We start from the raw sequence: 15,265 nt of genomic DNA, 5'->3' as shown, positions 1-15,265 counted from the left end.
TGATTGGTCCTAGGAAAAGAACACTGAATATATATATATATAGACACACTTTGTCATAAACTTCATTAGGGTCTATCTTAGCACCTTGCATTCAATAACAGTATTATAGTTGCTTCTAAGGTATGAGTTTCTATTATCTAATAGGGCTGTTAGCACTCACTCAACCAACTGCTCCGTAAACGCAAGAAACAGGGCTTTCTGTGCTTCAAGCACTCTCGTTGATCGATTGATCGATCTCTAAGCCCATCAGGCAAGTCCCGTGTCCAGAAAAGGGAGGGTAACGCCTCTAGGAAGTCGAAGGTCGTAGCAGGTGTGAGCAAAGCTGCAAGATTCCAAAATTCGGAATCTCCATGCAGAAAATTATTGACACAGCTGCTCATCTTGATCTTAACATACTGGAGAAATTTGGTTGTCCAAACGACAGGTAAGCAGTACTAGACTATTTACAATTGACGCAAGGTGAAGTGCCCTTCATTGAATGTGTTTACATTGAAATATTAGGGAAAGACAGGCTCCATCTGCCTCTTCGCTCCCAGCTGTATCCTCTTACATCTCTTGAGGAATGAGAAAGGATGTGATTAAATATCGTTTGCGGATGAGAAACACAAGTTCACTTGCCCAACGTAGCTGCCCATCGTATCAGATCTTCAAGAATTGAATCAGTGCCCTCAGCAAGGTATTTGGCCCAATTGTAGCCTCAAGTTTATCCAACGTTTTCAAAAGTGTCTCGTAAAGCTCCGTGATTATACGTCTCGTATACTCTAGACTGCCAGCAGCCTCCATCTCGGAGAGTATGTACGACCGTATTTCCTGGGACATACCAGTCCTGTGCCCACCAAACATCAACCCGCGAATTCTGTCTGCCGTTGGGCTATTATTCAACGTATGGATCAAGATCACGGAGAACTTTCCCTCTGATAGATCTTCGCAGAAGCCCTTTGTTGCCGCATACTATGTCGTGGTTAGTAGATGTTGATGGCATTTGCAGCATTAAATGTAATGTTGAAAACGTCTTATCAAGTCAGAGCAGCATATTGCCAACGTACCTCTTCAGATACCAGGTTTTGATAATCATCACGTATCTGATAATATCTTCCTAGAAGGGTGATAAAATGAAGCAATGTGTCCTCTTTCTCAAGAGATATTGGCACTGACGCTTCTGCGGCCATCATCCGTAGAACAAGCCGGAAGAAGCCGGCGGTCTTGTTGTCAATCATAATAATGTAGTCCTTCATCGAAGGACATTTCCTGTGGAATTTCCAGTGGAGCTCGAGGGCTTGACCCGAAAAGAGGTTGTCCAGTTCGTCTATAAATATGGTCCAGTCAGAGACCCTGCCAAACTGATAACGTATATTCAGGAGTGTGCACTAACCAAACAAGGCCATTTTGCATGCATTTGAATGTCTCAGCTTCTCACAGAGTAATAATGCCTTAGCACCAGTATACGACACACAATTGACCGTCTGGGCGACACCGTACATGATGTGTGCCGCTGGCATTCCGCGTCGTTTTGACGAGTCATCCTGAATATCATCCAACCTGATGCATCGAGTGAGTTTTCTCAATAGGGTGCTTCAATAAGTAGTTGTCAGGAGAGAACACCTACATTAACGAGCTATTGAAAAGCATAGTCGAGCAGGTTTTGATGATTTCGGTTGATTCTGCCGGTACACTGAACCAGGTCTTCAGGGTATCAGCCAGTTTGGCCATCGTTCCTTTACCAGGGAGAGAGCTGATGTAGTTATACGGGTCCAGGCATAACTGTTCGCCTCGTTAGTAGAAACAAAAGCAACGTTACACAATGTAACAAACATTTTCTGCATCTGCTTTCTGGAACTTGTCGGTAATATCGAATTCCATATCCGAGTATTCACGACCATTCACAGAGACCTGAGAACCCGCCATGCTCGTTGAGCTACTGTCGGAACCAGAAACATGGCTTTCAGACATAGCATCTAGTTCAAATGTTGATGTAATGCGGCCGTTCAACGCAAGCGGTGCTGGATACCCCTGAAGGCGCCCGAGAGAAGAATCTGGATTTTTAACAAGCCTGGCGCGGTCTTCGGCCGTTGTTGTGAAATCCGTGCGGAAATATCGCTCCGAGTGGGACATCCAATAATTTATTCCCCCAGCCGCTGTCATGACGGCGAAGACATATCCTATTAGATTAGGAGATTTAGTCAAGTTAGAACTTTGCCAGGCGTGAAATTCTTCGAGCGCTCGCTCTTCCAGCTCTAGGATCTCTCGCTTAAGGATTCCTGCAGCCTCATCCTCATTGTAGCCGTAGCCAGACATCAGCAATACCATCGCATTGCCAATCGTGTCCATACTGCCAGCTGAGCTATGTTCCTCAAATTCTTTGGGAAAGCCGTAAAGGTCGTTTAACAGGGCAACGCTCAGGAGTAATTTGTCGACAAAATAAGACACAGAGTCTTTCTCCTGTGGAGAAACCTGCTGGCCCTTGAGACGGCATATTGTGTTTGCCATCAACCTAGATCACAATAACCCTCGTTAGCCTGGCACATACTGCCAAGGAATGTATCTCTAGATGACGAGCGATACCTTGTTCCTGAATGTTCGAGCCTGAATAATTTATACTCATCAAAAGACATGGTATTCTCGACATGAGCGGTTTGCGCGGAGAGAGCCTCTTTCAGGTCCATTTGAAGTGTGTTCGGGTCCCGTACATCAAAGCAACTACTTATCATCGCGATGGCATCGGGAATAAAGTTACACTCAGATGTTGCAGGTTTCCCTGCACTCACAGCAGCCCATGCGTCTGCAAGAATCATGTCATGCTCTTGGGTGTTGGTAAGCACAGAAACCAATGGGGGGGAATTTGATAACTTACAGATTTCTTGTCGCGCGTATCGGTAATATCTGCCTGGATATAAGCACGAGACTATGGCTCCAGCCAGCTTTACACCTACCGTCGAAGTAAAAGAGGAGCTCTGTCAGTTCCACCATGATTGGTATCCAAGACGGCGGACATTCTGGAAACATCCACGAGACAAGGTGGCCATGGGAAGTTATTGTACCATTTCGATTCAAGATTCTGGAATCGATCCCCAGCCTTGCTGCCAATGTCTCCTTTGCTCTCTCTCCTGCCAGTTTAATTTGATTCGAGAACTTTGAGACACGAACCGGGAGAGTACTGTAGAAGCGGTCTGGCGCAAAGCCAATAGTTTCTAGTGGTTCAGAAAACTGGAATGGATAACCTTGATAGGTACTCATTGCAGCTGTTTTTACAAGCAGAAATCTCTCCGAAGATAGACTAATAGTATGAAAAGAAGGGCAAGGTGGTCTAGAGCAAAAGTAATGGCAACGAGGCAACCAGGAGCGCAGACGACTAGTATTTATATCAAACTATAAAACTTTTGCTAGTCTTCTGCCTATCCAGTAGGATAGTACTCTGTAGTGGAAAAGTAATTATCGGTATGCTTGTGCATAAGCTAATAATTTTTTTTTTTTTTTTTATAAATAGTATGATTGATCTAGCGCTCGTCGTCATCTTGAAAAGAGGGTGGAAAAAAGAAGAGCTGAGGGATGTGGGGGCGCATGTGGATTTATAAATGCAAGGTTGCCTTCAGTGTGCCTTCATATAAATATAACTAGTTAATTAAATTATCGATAAGTAAAAAGTTCATTCTGGGAACCCCTATTGATTGCCGAAGCTATCGAAGGATCGGCTTACTATATGGTCACCACTTCTCAACTGCCGTACCTTGATCATCATAATTCGTGCCATCTCGGCTGTTCTACTCCACACTATTATAAGGTAGGTATGGGGTACGGGAAATTTCATCTATCATACGCCACTCTGTCCGGACTCCGCACACCATTGGCAATGGTAAGAAAGCCACGCGACATTTAATTTTCCTTTTTTGTTTAGGGTTTTAGGGCAACCCAGTCGATCCGCCTTTACAGTTTCCTCAACGGGTTTTTTTCTAACCAACCAACACCAGATAATGATTGGTTTCAAACAGACACTCATTCCGAACTAGCTCATTGCCTTGTAACAAAGTATTTACCTACTTGGTTTGTATACCCGACCTTTCGAGAGACTTCATGCTACGATTCTTATGAAGAAACTACTCCACGTAGACCCAATGCCTGCAGACCCCCTCCAGCTGAACTGTAGCAGCTCCTGCAAATTATGTGAAGCATGACTCAGGGTCTGCCTTGGTGCTATTGCAGACAACCGATTGTAGGAAACCTTCGGGTTTTTACGTGATGATATGCTAGTTGAGCGTCAAATAGTCAGTGTCCGAATAAGCAAAAACCAGAAAGGAAGAAAAGCAAAGAAAGAAGTCATTAGAATAAACTCAGAGCTTTAGCTTTTCGCACGGCAGAAAACATAGAACATTCTAGTTCACACCATTCCTGTAGATAGCCAATAGTACAAATATTAGCACTGCTCATATGCGTTTAAATCCAATAGCGCAGTTACACCGGACCACAGCGCAGGGTGGAGGTACGACGAATCGTCAAAGAAGATGGCATCTGGAGCGACTTATATAAACTGCTTCCGTTTCAAATCTGAATAGCATGCTTTGTCTCTACGTTCCAACAGTTCTATTCCTAATTACAACCCCAAATCACACAAAACCCCTCATCATGCGTACCACTGCACTCACTGTCGGTCTTGCGGCCTGCGCCAATCTGGTGTCTGCTATGGCTTTCACGGCTCCTACCCAATGCTTAACAATGAAAGACGCCGCTGAAAAACTGGACATTAGCCGTTGGATTGATCTGTGGATGGAAACTACCTGCAAACGCTGTCAGTCGCCCAAGCTGTCTGATTATCCAACTTCTTTGCGGGAGGGGTTCGTCGTCCCCTTTATGAAGACAAGCTCTGAAAAGATGGAAACTCCTCACCTTTCCTCCGATTATGTTACACTCATTGACAGCCTCTTGGACATGGCCAAAACGGACTGCAATGCAAAGGACTCGGACGACTTATGCGATAATCCTGATCAATTCAAGTCGGTAGCCAAATGTGTCCAAAGCAAGGCCTGGAAGTCTATTCTGCGTAACCCCGGCGCTTTCCTAAACATCCTGTTGGCAGACCCATGCGGTAAACAAATGAAGTTCATTACAGACTCGGACTCTCTTGACAGCGCCATTCGCTCCCATTTGACCGAATACGAGAAAACCTGCCCAAAGAGTAAGTAGGCCATTCCAACCGTCATTCTAGAATTGTATAGACCCAACTAACCTGTCCTTTTGTTGAAACAGTTAGCGAATCGCTCGACGCGTGAAAATTCCCAAGCAAACTGTGCTTGATCCCGATCTGAGCAGCCGTGTTTACTTTCCTTCGACCTCCCCTTCTTGTGAGTGGTTTAGTTGTCTGGTTCTGTGTGCTTGCCCGGCTGTCACGTTTTTCTGCAACTTAACTTGTATTCCAGTTTTAATATAAGGATGCTGCTTATAGTTATCCCGATTCTCGTTGCGAAGATTCCGAAGCGGTATTAATTTACTACTATTTTCATAGACCGTCGATGTGTTTTTTACTTCGTAAATAAATAGAAACAGCTATAGACATGTAACAAACACCATTGGTAAAATAGTAAACGTCATACTAGGGTTATCTGGTTTCATTTATGTGACCAGTGTAACAGTTTATCATCCCCATGTTTATATTCTGCGCATAACCTAGGATGGATGTGGTTATTGTGCGCTTAAATACACTGAGATTTACAGATTCTGGTGAATCAAGCATAAATATTTGACCAGGACGGTTCAAGCTTCGTGTTGTTTGAGCCTTCGGCGCCCTAGGTAGGTAGGTATCAGAAGACCTAATGGTGCATTTCTTTTACGTTTCGCTTTTGATGATTTGTGGAAACGTCTCCAGTTTCCTTATTTGTTACAACAAGCAAACTGGGCAAAACCTTCGGAGTCTTAGAATCCACTTATGGTGGGTAAGACTATGTTATGTTGTTGTGGTGCGCCCCTGACAGCCTCTAGCTTGGTTTTGCCTAGGGGTCGGCTTCTACTTTGGTCAGAAAAGCTACTCTCCGGCTGATTCGAAGTGCTATTTGAACATGGCCCACATATTGTACACACTATGATACTGGGGATCTCGCTCATACACCCGTCATCATAAGCCTTACAACGAATCTGCGAAGGCAAGTTCATATGCAAATCCAAGAGTCAGTCTGCCGTGTTGCAACACATGGTCAAAATTGACGGTATCAATCGTATCATCGGCCGAGTGAATGTACGGGCTGTCGTCGCCAAAGGCTGACTCGAACGCAAATGCGGCAGGATAGCCATACTTCGTAGCAGAAGCATGATCGGAGCATCCATATCCACATTTCGAATCGACGGTCGGGATAGTGCAATACTACGAGTAATCTCTGTGAGCACGGAATACTATCAAAAACAGGGATTGAACTTACAGCATCGACAATGACCTTTAGGAACTTGGTCAGGTTCTCATCCACATTATCGATGATGATACCGATCGACTCCGGCTTTCCAGCATCAGTGGTGCCTTTGGTATAACCTGTCATATCCTGCTGGAGCATGGCTTTCACGTCTCGGCTTTTTTGCGAGTACTGTTCGAAGATGTCCTGACTTCCCAGGAGACCTCCCTCCTCTCCGGCATAAAAGTGGAACTCAACGGTGTTCGGAGCCTCGCCGGCTGCGACCTTCTCGTCCGTTAGGAGAACGCGGAAGGCTTCGAGAATGGTAACAACCCCAGATCCATCGTCATCTGACCACGCGCCTCCGTTAGCATTATGATGTTCTATGATGCCCTATGAACAGGAGGCCTGAAAAACTCACCAGCACCTGGTGCACGGCCCTGGGAAGGCGAATTGAGGTTGATCGAGTCCTGATGCGCTCCAAGCACAATGACCTTGTCACTCTTGCCCGGGATCTTCGCGATCAGACTCGACTGCGGGAAAGAGTGTTTGAAAGGCTCCACAGTGACTCCCTTCGCTCCGCTGGCGGAAATGATTTCCTGGATCTTGCCTTGCAGCCACTCGGATGATTTTTTACCATTGTCGCTCTTGTAATAGCGATTGTGGAACTCCGAGAACGGCTGGAGAACGGTTTCGAAGTTCTTTTTGTCGAGCGACTTGATCAAATTTTGCACAGTCTCGTTATGTTGCACGGAATCGGGATATGTAACCGCGACCTTTTGCTTCTTGTTCGATGCAAGATCCAGGCTACTGGTCCGTCCGGTTATGTCGAGAAAACGCTTGCCCTCCTGTTTCAAGCTTATTAGCGGAATGCTGGGCGTAAAGTTTGAAAGGACATCTCATCGTACCGCTCTCAGAGCCCATTTCTCTGCTTCCGTAACAACTTTCGTTTCTCCCGGGGCCAACTCTAGGACATAACGATCGTCCGAGCGGACATGGTCTCCAATAGCGAGGGCAGAAGCCGTGGCCGCCAAGGTCGCAATGCAGGGGAGGAAGCGCATCTTGAAGGAACGAAAGCGTGTATCACCAAGTCGATACGAACGGGATTCTCGAATAACCGAGGAAGGATGGATATGCGGGCAAGATCCACATTACGAAGAGACGGAACTCGAGATTTTATAGACCAGCGAAGTAGTCACATGGAAAGGCACGGTATATTACTTTTTAACGCCATAGAATATCCCGGGCCAAGTATGATGCAAGATATGAGGAGCTGCTTGGCAAAACACTTGGCACCTCCGCGACCTTCCTGTAATGTAGGGAAATCAGCTGTTTCTGCAGAGATCATTGTAACCTAACAAGTCATGGGATCTAGAGGAAGGAAATCGGAGGGGATGAAGATCTACTGTCTCCAACCCTATCAGACGAGAGAGTCAGGGTACATCAGGGATTCCCCCGCCGGGGGTCCGTAGGGAACCCGCCCTGCCAAGCTTTATAATATCGGCACTTAGTAGAAGATCATTTCTTGGAAGAGAAATAGTCTCGAAACATAACGCGGGATTAATTTGCGTCAATGTAACCCTGGTCCCTGTCGTTGCAAGCCTGACTGACTTGGCAGTAGAATCTTCGCACCTCATCTCGGCAAGTCTCTGACATGTTTTGCAACGGAACCCTGAGCGTTGTTTTGGTCAGCGATATGTAGATTTCAACCCTGATTGCGTGCCTCGGGAAATAAACCATGTAAAGGGCAGCCAAGCTAGAAGCCGCGACTATGTTGGGCTTCTCTGAATATTAGCCGCGCGCATTCAATGTCCCCACATAGTGACGGTCTGTCAATACAGCCACACACGTCAGTGCAGCTTTCTCTGAAACGAGAGCAATCGATGGACGAAGACATGATTCTGCGAGATGCAAGTGTTGTTGCACTCACGCTTTTGGCGTTTGGTGATTTCAGGGTCACTGTTTCCGTAAACATTCAAATTGCAGGGACAGAAAGGTTTTAAGGGAACATAATAAGGCATCGACTCAGTGGAAAACCTTAGGATAACTGAAGTAGATCAATCGCAGAAGTAACCTCCCGGGGACAAGAGGGCCGCTGGCACAGTCTATCAATTAATCAAGTAACCAATCACTGATCTGCCGAGAAAACTGACCATAGGAAACAGGCCAGGAATTCCAGGAGCAGGACAGCTTCCGGCGCCAGCTTATGCGTTCGCGGACGCTATAGCATCGTCAACAGGAAGAATAGGCTTCAACCCCCGGAGTAGATCAAACCATTCCGGAAAAGCACATCCCTTGCATAAGTGTTCCGCGGCTCAGAAGTTGCTTTCCCCTAGGCTGACATGTACATACCTGTACTCGTGGGGTTGTGAAAGAAACACTGGATCACTGAGTATGGAATTGCCCTTGAATTTTCTCCACCCGAGAGGGCGCCAACGGCTCTGGTCATGTATAAGCCGGAACTGGGAACTTTTGTTGCTTTAAGAACTCCAAGATTGGCTCTCCGTCTTCCTCAACTTTTAACACCAGTTTTGGAAGCTCCCTGCGACATATAGCTGTGCAAAAGCGTCAACTAGCGTTGGCGGAGGTCTTGCTTGATTGCGGGGGGAGGTATCAATGGAATAAAGCAGGAGTAGCTCAGTAATCATATCTCCTTGATACCCCTCTACAGATGTTCGTTAATTCCACTGCTAGATCACTGCTTCATTTCCAACTACATCTTTGTTATTCGTTCAATCAAAGCATATCGAGAGCAGGCCCAAGGGAGGGTGTAGATTGCACCTTTGCCGGAAATAAGCCAGCCAGGGCTGTGTTAGCAGTATCACGCAGCAGTGATACTATTGCTCAGAAGAGTAGCATTAACAAAGCACCTGAACGAGCAAGGAAAGAGAAGGGGGTGAGAGAACGAGAGACGATCGAAATAGATGAGGGAAGCCTGCGGGCAACAGGCATCAACACCAGGCATCAGGGCAGCACACTTGCGAATCGTCATAGCCCAAAAGCTGTACCTTTTGGCTTAGCTACTTGGGTCAGTCTCCCCACCACAACAGAGGGAGTATATATGGTGGCGGTGTGGAGGTTGCCCGCGTTAGTGATGTCGATCAGTAGTTGACCATCGGGAGCTGTCGGGAGAAATGGAGATCGGCATTGTCTTGACTCGTCATGTATGTACCTTACCGCTGTGGCTAGCTGAAATCTGCAATCATAAGGTTCTATAGTTTAGTTATACATATACTTCTTCTGTATATGCAAACACATTAGGTTTTGAAGGGAAATTGAGCTGAAAAAACACGTGTTATCAGGCAGAAGTGGTGATAGGTTCATATCAACATGAATATAGTATCAAGAGGACATGGCAATCCGTGTCATTACTGCTACAATTTCCGAGCAACGAAACAATACTGCGCTGCCTCGTCCGAATCGGCCTCCTCTGGCGGCACAAAGAGCTCCATCTTTTCATCCAAGACCTCAAGACCGTTCACTTGCAAGAGATGTTCCCAACCTGTGCGAGAAAAAAGAACACAGTGCTCGTCATTACCCATGAATCGTCGTTTTACCCTTGCGCAATGATCATCGCTATCGTAGTGTTCGATCTTGGCGGGGTTATAGTCATCGGCGGCCAGGACAACCACGCATAGGAGACCCTGTGGCTTCAACCACTTTGCCCAGTTCCCAACGCACGTTTCAATTTCAGCCCGAGTTTCCCGGAAAAGAGCGCGAACATTGAAAATGGCGTCCAGGTCCTGGCTCCCGATTGGACGCTCATAGGTACACATGTCTGCGATTTGAAATTTGCCGCTAGGCACATTTTTCCGACTGAAGTCAATCATCGTGGGCGATTTGTCAATGCCTTCGACCTGATGCCCCGCGGCTGCTAAGCACATGTCCAGAGGCTTCCCCGTTCCGCAGCCAACATCCAGAATACGGGAGTGTGGTTCCAAGTAGCCCAGAGCTCGTTGGATAAACCCGAGAAGAACATGGTCGTCGGCGTAGGCATCTTGGTATGCACCAACAATTGACTGATAATAATCTGGCTCCCCCATTGTTTAGGTATATCCCTTCGGAGACTCGACTTGATGATTTTGATAAGAGATGGATAGAGCTTCTTGTAGATATTTTTTGGTCGTAATCCTTTGCGTTCCTCAGGCTCTCCAATGATAATACCACGTGGGCAGCCGGAAGCTGAAACTACCAAGTCATCAGAGGAGAGGAGAGGAGCATTATTTAAGAGATTCGAGGAACATGCTCAGGTTCATATTCCAATAAAACCAACCACATTGAACAGTCCAGTCTCGCTGGCCTCACTTTACGTAAATGTATTGTGATAACTAGTCACCTAGAAAAGGGTGACGCATGGGATCGCTCCGCAATTCTGATACATCAGTTATGACCCACCATTACTATGAAGCTCCACTTGAGAGTGATACAGCGTGCATATAGCGCTATTATTGCGCCATGACTAGATGTATGTAGACGGTCCGTGGCCAGCAGGCCTGCATAATTCCAAGAATTGCAGCGAAAGCTGAGATATATGCTCAGTCTTTGTACAGATTATCCGACTCATATGAAAGAATGTTATAGAGCTTGCTCGACGAGCGTCATACATTTGGTTGGCTACCTCATCATTATGAACTGACTGAGCATTGGCTTAGGTGATGTCTACAGTTGAAAGGCCATGGATCGAATCCGAACACTCTGCTGCAATGCATTGTCGAATACTGCTACAACCTCGACGTGATTAATGCACGCACACCTCGGCAGGCAACCTACAAACCTACATGTATTGACGCTAAGGTCTTATGGTGGGGCAGCACTGCAGAAACTCTAACCTTTCAATCGATAAGTATTAAATACATCATGAATTGAAAACTAATGGGATTGGTGTCACGCTAAGTTCATGAACTAGATGTATCTAAACTTTCCCTGCCTTCTGCGAGCGCTAGCGCCCCGCACCCGCACTCTAGGGCATGAAACATGGCACGAAGATATTGGCATATTAGGGTCGCCTTCTGAGAATAGTTTAACTTATTACGTTTCCAGGTGGGTTTAACGTCCTCAAATACAACGCAAAGGCTTGAAAGAAGTATCTGCTCAACGGCCGCCCAAAAGTATTAGTCCAAATGATATCGGACCTATTTGCTTTCTTAATCAGGGTGAGTAAGCATCCACGAGCGGTTACCTCGCAATTGAATCAGTAACTGACGAGAAGTTTGTATTAGGGGTATGTCCATCCTGCCTGCTCATGTCGGCAACAACAAAAGAAAATTAGAAAGAAAGAAAGAAAGAAACACTGACATAAGTCATGATAGGTTTGGCAGGCATGTGCCCGCTGCTGGTAATCAGTAATACGTCTCCTGGCTTGCCAATCTGCTTAGGGAGGTAGAGAGGAACCCCCAAGATCTGCACCCTGTGTTGGGTGAATTCGAGCGCCTCATTGAAACCAATCCACGTATATATATGCTCCTCCAGTCCATGCTCCAGGAAGCCCAGGAATATAGGCTTGACATAGAGCAAAATGTGGAGATTCATGACTGCCATAAGTTGCTACGAGTCCTCAACCACATCATTACGCATGCACCTCCTTGGACTGATGACCATCCCGGTGTGCCGGTGCTTGTCCTCCTTAAATCCTCTATGCCAACAGTTAGTGGCTACGCATTTTTCCAGGATCCTGAGGTGAACAAGCTCATCAAGAAGACTCTGAGTGCGTGGGCTGATTTCCTGTCTTCACCGGAATCGGCTTGTGTGCTCAATACTTCTACAGCTGGTTGGTTCAGCACCAGGGCCCTTTGGAGGTTGACTGACACGGCAAACATCGGCGGCGATGGCTTTGAATTCGAGGAGCTGTATATCTGTAATCCCGATGCTCCACACTATGGCTTCAAGTCTTGGGATGATTTTTTCACTCGCAAATTCAGAGAGGGTATTCGACCAGTTGCCTTTCCAGATGATGATAGTGTCATCGTCAACCCTTGCGAGTCGCAGCCCTTTGCTGTTGCGAGGCAGGTCAAAGCCCGTGACTCATTCTGGATTAAAGGAAAGACGTACTCGTTGTCTGATATGCTTGGAGATACTTTTGTAGCGCGCTTCCTTGATGGGACGGTCTACCAAGGTTACCTGGATACTTTCAGCTATCACTGATGGCACTCACCTGTTTCAGGAAAGATTGTTAAGTCTTACGTACTGGATGGCACGTATTCTTCCACCCCGGAGGCTTTGAATGTCAACCCTCCGAATAAGGGTCCCGGAAATGAGATCCCTTACCAAGGATACCTAGCGGCCATGGCAACACGCGCTGTGATACTTATTGAAGCAGAGAACTCAGAAATTGGACTGATGGCATTTCTAGCCATTGGCATGGCTGAGATATCAACTTGTGAGATCTCTGTGTGCGAAGGAGATTATTTGAAAAAGGGTGATGAGCTCGGTATGTTCCATTACGGGGGCTCCTCGCATTGTTTGATCTTCCAAAAGGGTGTCAATGTCACGGGGTTTCCTGAAGTTGGAGGGGAAAAGAATATACCCGTTCGAGGTCAGTTGGCAATTGTGACGCCAATGGAGATGGATGGTTTCCAAGTTGTATAATACCCAAGTACATCATTGGAAGTTTCTCTAAGAATTCTCCCTACTGTAGCTCTCTAGGAACCATCAGGCCGTTCGACAAACTATCTTTGCCTTCTAAATATGAATATATGAAATATGAATAGCTTTTCAATGTCTAATGTAACAGCCAGTTCCTCCAGTCGGCGTTTCATAGTGCCTATTGCCAAGATTCAACCACACTGTCTCCGCTCCTTTTGGGACAGGAGGTGCAGGATCTCCTCGGAGCTGGGTGTGTGTGAATCCCTAGCTAGGTCCGTACTTGGTCAGTATGAACTACTAGTCTGCATTTGTCTCGTCTGAATCTCACGTTGCCTTACGCTCCTCTTCACCGCGATTTCCTTTCTACAATATGCATGGCAAAGCTCGTCATCCTGCACGAGCTGGGATGTGTATCTGCATGTACTATTTACTCCCGAGAATATAATCTTGCCGAGCTGAAAGATCGGACCTCTCACAAGAAGTCTACAGGTCTGGGCGTGGCGAGCTGAGGCAAGGCCAATAGCCCATGTATGTCTACGTGGCTTCGGCCGCTCTCTTGCCCTGATTGGGCGGACCTACGGTGAATCCCAGTATGCATGCAAACGAGGCTCATGCAGGAATATGGAAGGGCCAAGTGGAGGGTTAATCCCACTGGCATTTTCTAACGTAATAGAAACGGGCTGTAGGCTCTCATGGATGTTTTTTGCGTAGCATTTCTTTGCCCTGGCTTCATGCTATATTCAAAAGTAGATTTGATTTAAATAAAGCTAACTTTTGCAGCTTGACAATTCTGCTCGTTAATAGAAGAACAATTGTTCTATGCGTGTGATAATGGAAGACTCAGGCACGATCCCACAGCAATGGATGCCTCTTACGGTGCCTCAGGCAATGACTCCATTCCTGCTAGAAGCCCTATCCATGGGAGTCGCTGGTATCCAGCAAATACCAGCCATTTCGCATTGCTAGGATTTGTTGGGGCTGCCGTACTAAATACTAGCCCTGAAATTGGCCACTCTTGAACCCAATCTTATATAGTAAAGTAACATTTGTTCCAATTTAACTGATGAAGTGCAGGAAGGACCATGGTGCGCTTAACGCTCAGAGATCCATCCCTTTACCATTCATTCAAGAATCCCAATCCAAGGGCAACGTCTTTGTGAGATGCATAGGAAATCACCTATAAGAACGATCCTCTCTCTATGCCTGCGTATGCCCCTATAACGTTCAAAGTTCAAGTCAAGTAACCCACAGTAATCATTAGAGCAAAATAACCTTCGGTAATAACAAAAGCGTAACGGACATCGAATGCCAAGGATGATATCTTAAAGCCATAACTGCTTGTTTGTTTTCATAAAAAGAACGCAAGTCGGGTACTACTTTTCAACATTTCTGATGCTTAACCATCCAGTCCGGGACACTGCTCACTCGTGGTCTCCGTGATCTTCGTGTATGGCGAAGGATCAGTCCAAATTAAGTCGAACCTATCATCAGAAATCAGTAGAGGATCACTAGTTATCCTGCACGCTGAAATAATTTGACTTATGGTGCTCGCTGTAAGCAAAGGATAAGGAAAGGGCTTCAGCACCTGTCACTTGGATACTCCGGCGCATCATCGGCTCCGAGCTTCTTCACAATATCCGTCAGCGCCTCATGCTGCCAGCAGATCAAGATATTTCCATCCCCTTTGTATTTTTCGATGGCCTTCTTCACACATTTGGGGTCGTCGCGGTCGCAAGAAGTATCCACAGTAAGACCCAAATCCTCGGCCAAGGGAAGAACCGTCTCATAAGGACGGACCCGCTTGCCGCCTGCAGCAGTCATTGTTAGCGATTTAGACCTGCCATGAAAGACTGGCTGTCGCTTGTTGTTCGAACATACTCTTCTTGGGTGTTTGTGCCATTATATACCCAATATTGTATTTAGAATCCTTGCCAAAGACGGATCGGAGACATTGAGCGCGTTGGACCCCCTGAGCGCTGAGACCGTTGCCGCCATCATCTGGCTTCTCTCCATGTCGGATAAGGTACACGGTAGGTGACGCCATGACGGTAGCAGCAGCTGCTAGAAGATAGTAGGGCAGAAGCATCTTGAGCACTGACGATGTAATAGTTCGGGCCACTCCCAGATCCCTATTCCTTGACACACACTGGCTAGCTAGCCTTGTATTTATAACGAACCGAGGACACTGATCTATCGCTCCCGGCGGCAACACAATGGTGCTTACTCGCATTAGGGCTGACAAGAGGTTGCTAAGTGGTTCCTAGCCAGCTTCGTAGCTTCGGTTATATGCGTTTCAGATCCCCACATCGGGGCAC

At 46.5% G+C, this 15,265-nt stretch overlaps 6 protein-coding genes across 6 annotated transcripts; 2 read left to right on the top strand and 4 right to left on the bottom strand.

Annotated features, from left to right (window-relative positions):
- Nucleotides 1–639: 639 nt before the first annotated feature.
- On the bottom strand, nucleotides 640–2,992 carry BDV27DRAFT_142065 (FPP/GGPP synthase family protein; the record flags this gene model as incomplete). Its single annotated transcript, XM_032069905.1, has 6 exons — nucleotides 640–951; nucleotides 1,047–1,306; nucleotides 1,373–1,539; nucleotides 1,607–1,761; nucleotides 1,813–2,491; nucleotides 2,931–2,992. The coding sequence occupies 6 exons, from the start codon at nucleotides 2,990–2,992 to the stop codon at nucleotides 640–642; spliced, it is 1,635 nt and encodes a 544-aa protein (XP_031931476.1).
- A 1,625-nt stretch (nucleotides 2,993–4,617) lies between these two features.
- BDV27DRAFT_154101 (uncharacterized protein) lies at nucleotides 4,618–5,261 on the top strand (the record flags this gene model as incomplete). Its single annotated transcript, XM_032071910.1, has 2 exons — nucleotides 4,618–5,167; nucleotides 5,239–5,261. 2 exons carry the CDS (start codon nucleotides 4,618–4,620, stop codon nucleotides 5,259–5,261), a joined length of 573 nt encoding a protein of 190 aa, XP_031931475.1.
- An 823-nt stretch (nucleotides 5,262–6,084) lies between these two features.
- BDV27DRAFT_168141 (M28 family metallopeptidase) lies at nucleotides 6,085–7,473 on the bottom strand. Its single transcript, XM_032074693.1, has 4 exons — nucleotides 7,277–7,473; nucleotides 6,790–7,216; nucleotides 6,402–6,718; nucleotides 6,085–6,346 (listed from the first exon to the last, which is right to left on the bottom strand). Exons 1-4 carry the CDS (start codon nucleotides 7,427–7,429, stop codon nucleotides 6,110–6,112), a joined length of 1,134 nt encoding a protein of 377 aa, XP_031931474.1. The 5' UTR covers nucleotides 7,430–7,473; the 3' UTR covers nucleotides 6,085–6,109.
- Nucleotides 7,474–9,742: 2,269 nt separating this feature from the next.
- Nucleotides 9,743–10,411, bottom strand: BDV27DRAFT_154099 (class I SAM-dependent methyltransferase; the record flags this gene model as incomplete). Its single annotated transcript, XM_032071909.1, has 1 exon — nucleotides 9,743–10,411. The coding sequence occupies one exon, from the start codon at nucleotides 10,409–10,411 to the stop codon at nucleotides 9,743–9,745; it is 669 nt and encodes a 222-aa protein (XP_031931473.1).
- Nucleotides 10,412–11,274: 863 nt separating this feature from the next.
- Nucleotides 11,275–12,953, top strand: BDV27DRAFT_168138 (phosphatidylserine decarboxylase family protein; the record flags this gene model as incomplete). Its single annotated transcript, XM_032074692.1, has 3 exons — nucleotides 11,275–11,408; nucleotides 11,744–12,480; nucleotides 12,529–12,953. The coding sequence occupies 3 exons, from the start codon at nucleotides 11,275–11,277 to the stop codon at nucleotides 12,951–12,953; spliced, it is 1,296 nt and encodes a 431-aa protein (XP_031931472.1).
- Nucleotides 12,954–14,346: 1,393 nt separating this feature from the next.
- Nucleotides 14,347–15,036, bottom strand: BDV27DRAFT_142062 (putative phosphoglycerate mutase family protein; the record flags this gene model as incomplete). The annotated part of the gene is made up of 3 exons (XM_032069904.1): nucleotides 14,347–14,431; nucleotides 14,536–14,758; nucleotides 14,829–15,036. 3 exons carry the CDS (start codon nucleotides 15,034–15,036, stop codon nucleotides 14,347–14,349), a joined length of 516 nt encoding a protein of 171 aa, XP_031931471.1.
- Between the last annotated feature and the right edge of the window lie 229 nt (nucleotides 15,037–15,265).

The sequence above is a fragment of the Aspergillus caelatus genome, assembly GCF_009193585.1.
Source record: "Aspergillus caelatus strain CBS 763.97 unplaced genomic scaffold BDV27scaffold_23, whole genome shotgun sequence".
Taxonomy (NCBI): domain Eukaryota; kingdom Fungi; phylum Ascomycota; class Eurotiomycetes; order Eurotiales; family Aspergillaceae; genus Aspergillus; species Aspergillus caelatus.
This window is presented reverse-complemented; position numbering and strand designations above follow the sequence as displayed.